The 6,000-nt window shown below is 41.1% G+C and overlaps 1 protein-coding gene across 1 annotated transcript; it reads left to right on the top strand.

Annotated features, from left to right (window-relative positions):
* Positions 1-3,635: 3,635 nt before the first annotated feature.
* LOC121518541 (cysteine-rich and transmembrane domain-containing protein 1-like) lies at positions 3,636-5,223 on the top strand. The gene is made up of 4 exons (XM_041800894.1): positions 3,636-3,696; positions 3,886-3,929; positions 4,043-4,202; positions 5,084-5,223. Exons 1-4 carry the CDS (start codon positions 3,636-3,638, stop codon positions 5,221-5,223), a joined length of 405 nt encoding a protein of 134 aa, XP_041656828.1.
* The last annotated feature ends 777 nt before the right edge of the window (positions 5,224-6,000 follow it).

The raw sequence follows: 6,000 nt of genomic DNA, 5'->3' as shown, positions 1-6,000 counted from the left end.
AGAGATTTTACTCTAAGGAGAACGACTTTAAGAGCTTTATTGTTTAAATGATTTAAATTCAGCTGACATGGGTCTAACAGCAGCTGTTTCACTGATATTTAACTCTGTAACCCCAGAAATAAACCGCTCTGAGCTTTAACAGAAACACTGGACAGGTCTGTTTAAAGATGGCTGAACAAACATTTAGAGATAGAACTGTTTTCACGGTGTTTTACTGGTTTTATTGATTAAATAAGGAGGTTTCTGACTAACAGCTGTTCATGGATTATAAAATAATTCACCCTCCTGTTAACGTGTCCTTCACAGAGAATGATTTAAACCTGAAATGGAAAAATCTCCTTAAAAAAGTTTTTAAAGTAAAGATCATCAGGAGAGCTAATTTCAGTCACACAGGGCCCCTCAGGCAAAGACCTCCATTCAGCAGGTCTCTGGTCCAGGTCTCTGGTCCAGGTCCATCTTTGACAGTTCTGTTCTAATCAGACATCTGGATTTATTCAACATTTTAGCTCACAGTAATCCACCAGTTCATGGTCCAGTCTGTAGGGATGTACCGTTTTATCATTCCACTGATATGAAGACATGGAGGGGGGCTTTAGGGGGCTGGACCTTGATGTTGGGGTCAGGGCGCCTCCACAGGGACTGTTTAGGAAAACCAGAATCTGTTTTTAATGCGATCTTATTCACTCCTTGCCTCTTATTTAGTTTCTAAATACACGACTTAATCAGAAAAAGGTCTCGAAACGGTCACCTCTAAAATGATCCACACCTACAACAAAAATGGCCGACACTGATTATTATGATAATTATTCATCTGATCACTGATGTGATGTTAAACAAGTTTTCATTGCTGTTACAGATTTGAGTGTTTAGAAAAACCAACATTTCTGATTGTGATCAAATATTTATTACAGAAGTTTAGCTTATCACTAAAACTAACGTGAGAATTTAAGATTTAAAAAGAGAAACAGATGATTGGCTGTTCAGATGCAAGGAAGAGGATACGGCTTACTAATGCGAATATCTGTGAGATTAAAGTAAGAACCCTGAGATTAATGTCGTAATACTGAGATTAAAGTTATAATCCTGAAATTAAAGTCATAAAAAGATTAAAGTCTGAACTCTGGGATTAATGTCATGATTCTGAGATTAAAGTCAGAATTCTGAGATTAACGTCAAAATTCTGAGATTTAAGTCTGAATTCTGAGATTAATGTCAGAACCCTGAGATTAATGTCGTAATTCTGAGATTAAAGTCTGAATTCTGAGATTAAAGTCTGAATCCTGAGATTAAAGTCTGAATTCTGAGATTAAAGTCTGAATCCTGAGATTAAAGTCTGAATTCTGAGATTAAAGTCTGAATTCTGAGATTAAAGTCTGAATCCTGAGATTAATGTCATAATTCTGAGATTAAAGTCTGAATTCTGAGACTAAAGTAAGAATTCTGAGATTAAAATCAGAATTACAGATTAAAGTTCGAACTCCCACATTTCCAGCATATTTCTTCTGTGTGTGAACGTTAACATTGATCAGAGATCGTCCAACAGCAGATGTCTTCATCCCCATTTAAATTCTTCATACATTATTTCCTAATATTTATCTTTAATAATATATTTGACAGTTAATTTCTCTGTCCGATGTCTGTGTCTTCATCTTTGGTCAACTTTGGTCTCATGCTGGCTGACAGTTACTGGTTTAACTGGAAACGTGTGTACTAACTTTTTTAAAACAAACAAAATGTGTTTGACAGAGCTGCCTGTTTACATTGGTTACCATGGAAACCAGCTTAATGCAGAAACTAGACAGAGTAAATAAAGGTCTGGACTTACTGAGCTGATTCAACATGATCAGCTTCATATTGATTATTGATCCAGGACTCAGTGATCTGTTAATGATGTCTGTTGGAGGTTTCTGCCTTAGATGGAGCTGTGAGGAAATCTGAGATCATTCTTCATTCACTACAGAGTAAAAACACCAAGTTATAGTGGTGTCTGAGTCTGAATGAGCCCTGTTAGACCCTTTATAGTGATAATGATTTATCTGATATTCACGCTGTTGGCAGTCATTGCACATTTTCTCCATGTCCAGGAGTTTAAGGATGATTCTGTGAAATGTAAACGTGTGAGGCATGGAAAAGTTGCTTATGATTTAAAAATCTAGAAAGTGTACAGGATTTTATGGAAACATTGCCGAGGTTGTTGCACAGGTGAGTGTGTGCGCAAGAATTAACTAAAATGGCAAATTGTTTTGGCACAATTGAGAAGGTGTGTAGGAATTAATGGGAACATTGCCATTGCTTTTGCACAGTTAAGAAGGAATGCGGGGATTTATGTAAACACTGCCAAGGCTTTTGAGCATTGTAAACAGTGTGAGGCATGCAAACGCTGCTTTTGTTTTGGAAAATATAGAAAGTGTGGAGGACTTTACGGAAATGTGTGTTTTTGTTTGTTTGTTTTTTTACATTTTAGAGAATGTGCAGGAGGTTTTGCAACAAAAAAGGGGGGGGGGGCATTTTTTTAAACATAATTTAGAGGAAATGTTGTCAATGATTTATCACAATTTTGACCGAAGGTGTGTGGGAATTTATAGAAATGTGGCCAGTGTTTTTACACAGTTTAGGTGGTATGACACCATTTGACATGATAATCCCATCCTTCAAAGCTATAAAACATTTCATCTCTGCCTTTGAAAGATAATCCCATCCTTCAAAGTTAGAAAAAATTTCATCCTTGCCTTTGAAAGATAGAGCCATCCATCGAAGCCTAGAAAACATTCCATCCTTAACTTTGAAAGATAATACAATCCTTCAAAGCCTAGAAAACATTCCATCCTTAACTTTGAAAGATAATACAATCCTTTAAAGCCACGAAAACATTCCATCCTTTCCTTTGAAAGGTAATCTCATCCTTCAAAGCCGACAAAACATTCCATCCTTTCCTTTGAAAGATAATCCCATCCTTCAAAGCCATGAAAACATTACATCCTTGCCACTGAAAGATGTCATCCTTCAAAGCCTACAAAAGATTCCATCCTTGCCTGTCAAAGATGTCATCCTTCAAAGCCTACAAAAGATTCCATCCTTGCCGTTGAAAGATAATGTCATCCTTCAAAGCCTACAAAAGATTCCATCCTTGCCTGTGAAAGATGATATCATCCTTCAATGCTTATAAAACAGTCTATCTCTGCCTTTGAAAGATAATGTCATCCTACAAATCCTAGAAAAGATTCTATCCTTGCCTCTGAAAGATGTCAGCCTTCAATGCCTAGAAACATTCCATCCTTGCATGAAGGTCTAGGCGGTGCCCTCTTCCATTTTGAAGCCATGCTGTTGTGATTTTTTCCAGAATGTTTCTTAGATTTGTCTTGCTGAAGTACAACCAATCAGCATTAACCTTCTTACCAGTGGAATGTTCTAGGGAGTTTCTGAACATCCTACAACTTTCCCAGTCTTGTTTTTCCCTCCTGTCCCAACTTTTTTGGAACATTTTGCAGACATCAGATGCATCTCATGCTTCTTAGCCCATGGGTCCATGACTGTTCCGGGTCTGTAAACATGTTACTCTCTGACGGTTGAACTATGGTTGGATGGATCAGGTGTCTGAATAACCAATCAGATTCATTCCTCTCCTCTCCATCAGGATGACTGACTACCCTCCCCCGTACGGCCCCGCTGTCTCCTCAGGCCCCGCCTACCCCCCAGGTATGTCTGAGATATTTAACGTGTATTTTTAATTTCAGGTTCATCAAAGTTCAGGATTTCTCTAATTACATTAAATATTTAATTTCTTCATCAATTGTTTTTAATTATTTTATAAAGAGATTTCTGATTAGTTGACTGATGTAAACAGTGATGTTGCCATGGTAACAGTCATGTGACCCTTCTCTGTAGTTCTTGGCCCTCAGCCATCAGCGTTCCCTGGCTCCTCCTACCAGGTACCCAGCATGCACTGCTGCAGCTCTGTCTGATTCTCATAAATGAATAAGGCTTTACCTGTGTCACATGACAGTCTGTGCTACCATGACAACCGCATCCCTCTCCTCTGTAGACGTTCCCTCAGAACTACGCAGGAGGAGGAGACCGCTCCCTCTACCCCCCAGGGCCTCCTCCGGGGCCCCAAGGGGCCTACATGAACCAGCCAGGGTACTCTGGCTATCAGACCGGACCCCCGGGGCCCTATGGGGAGCAGACCAGACCGAGTACCACAGGTAGGTCAAAGGTCACACCAGTTCTCACCTGTCTAAGGACAGAATGTTTATAGGTAGTGTTGGGTTAGCTACTCATGCATTACTCTTTAGTAGTTACTTTCTAACAAAAGTAACTAGTTACATTACTTAGTTATTCACAGCTAAAGTAACTGGTTAATCTACTAGTTAAATTACTCTTACATTACTCTGTAATATAATGTAACGGCACTATTTCCTGCAGTCAAAGGCGTAAGGATATGTGAGTGATGTGGGTCTTAGTGTATCTGTGCTTCAGTAGAAGTTAGTCTGTAGTAGAGTCTGCCTGTGTTCTGTTCAGTCATGTTTATAAAGTTAACTAAAGACTCTCTACTTCCTGATACAGTTAGCTTTAGCCTCTCTCTGGTGTCTCTGGCTTCTAGCTTTGTGTTAGTCCGCTGCCTCTAGCTTCTAGCTTTGTGTTAGTCCGCTGCCTCTAGCTTCTAGCTTTGTGTTAGTCCGCTGCCTCTAGCTTCTAGCTTTGTGTTAGTCCGCTGCCTCTAGCTTCTAGCTTTGTGTTAGTCTGCTGCCTTTTAGAAAGACCTGATAGTGCATTCACAGCAGAGTGGAGATGTAATGTGTTCTGATAACATCATCAAAGGCAGAAGAAAGAATGCTGGTGAAGCTGGGGATGTTGGGAATTTTTTCCCTCCATTTTTGCCCAGTAGTAGGACATAGTTGGCAATCTTCTAAAAAGCTGATGGAACCATTAGAAGGATTCTAAAAATGACAGAAATGCATGATGGGAGATGTAACAGGCTCTGAATAATCAGCATGTAAATATTTTAGAACTAGGGTCAATAAATGAATAAATACTTAGGTTAAACTGATTCATTAATGCCCCGCCCCCTCTCTGTCTCTCTCAGTGGTCGTGGTTGAACAGCAGCGACCACAACAAGATGACGGCGGCGCTGAGGAGGGCTTCCTGGCGGCGTGTTACGCTACTCTGTGCTGCTGCTTACTCATGGACATGATGGACGATAACCACTCCCACTGCTCCGACTGAGACACGATCAGGACTGGGACCAGACCAGGACCAGGACATTAGGGGCCACTCCCACTGCTCCAACTGAGATAGAAGAGGACTGGGACTACGCCAGACCGGGACCAAGACCAGGACATTAGGAGCCACTCCCACTGCCCTGACTGAGACACAACTTGACCAGGACCAGGACATTACAGGCCACTCCCATTGAGACACATCCAGAACAGGACCAGGTCCAGGACATTATGAGCCACTCCCACTGTTTGGACTGAGATAGACCAGGACTGGGACCAGACCAGGACCAGGGCATTGTGAGCCACTCCCACTGCTCCAACTGAGATAGACCAGGACTCGGACAAGGACCAGGACCTGGATATTATGAGCCACTCCCACTGCTCTGACTCAGACATGATCAGGACCACAACCCCGACCATGACCATAACAAGCCACTCCCACTGCTACGACTGATCCATGACCATGAATATGACCACCAGGACCAGGACCTCCTCACTGTGACCCCCCCCCCCCATCTATAGATTATCTTTGACTCTGATGGAGTACTACTGTGGAAATAACGCCGAACACATCTGTGAGGCAGTTTCCTGTTTCTTTGGGTGTTTTTACTGTGAACTGTAACTAAAATGAATAAAAGTTTAAATTTACATCACATATATTAACCTGAGTCACCCTTCCTTTGGCATGTACGGTGTCCCAGAAGTGTCTGATAAAGCTGGGGCAAATAAGCTGGATCCTACAGAGGATCTAACTCCAGACCAAAACTCCCCCTAAAGGTTTTCA

Source organism: Cheilinus undulatus, linkage group 12, assembly GCF_018320785.1.
Source record: "Cheilinus undulatus linkage group 12, ASM1832078v1, whole genome shotgun sequence".
Taxonomy (NCBI): Eukaryota; Metazoa; Chordata; class Actinopteri; order Labriformes; family Labridae; genus Cheilinus; species Cheilinus undulatus.
Note: the sequence above shows the minus strand (reverse complement) of the source record. Positions and strands in the feature narration are given on the sequence as shown.

Coding starts and splice junctions, on each gene's coding strand:
- LOC121518541 (XM_041800894.1), top strand. CDS start 3,636: ATGACTGACTACCCTCCCCCGTACGGCCCCGCTGTCTCCTCAGGCCCC. Junction 3,930..4,042: donor TCCCTGGCTCCTCCTACCAG/GTACCCAGCATG, acceptor TCTCCTCTGTAG/ACGTTCCCTCAGAACTACGC. Junction 4,203..5,083: donor GACCAGACCGAGTACCACAG/GTAGGTCAAAGG, acceptor TGTCTCTCTCAG/TGGTCGTGGTTGAACAGCAG.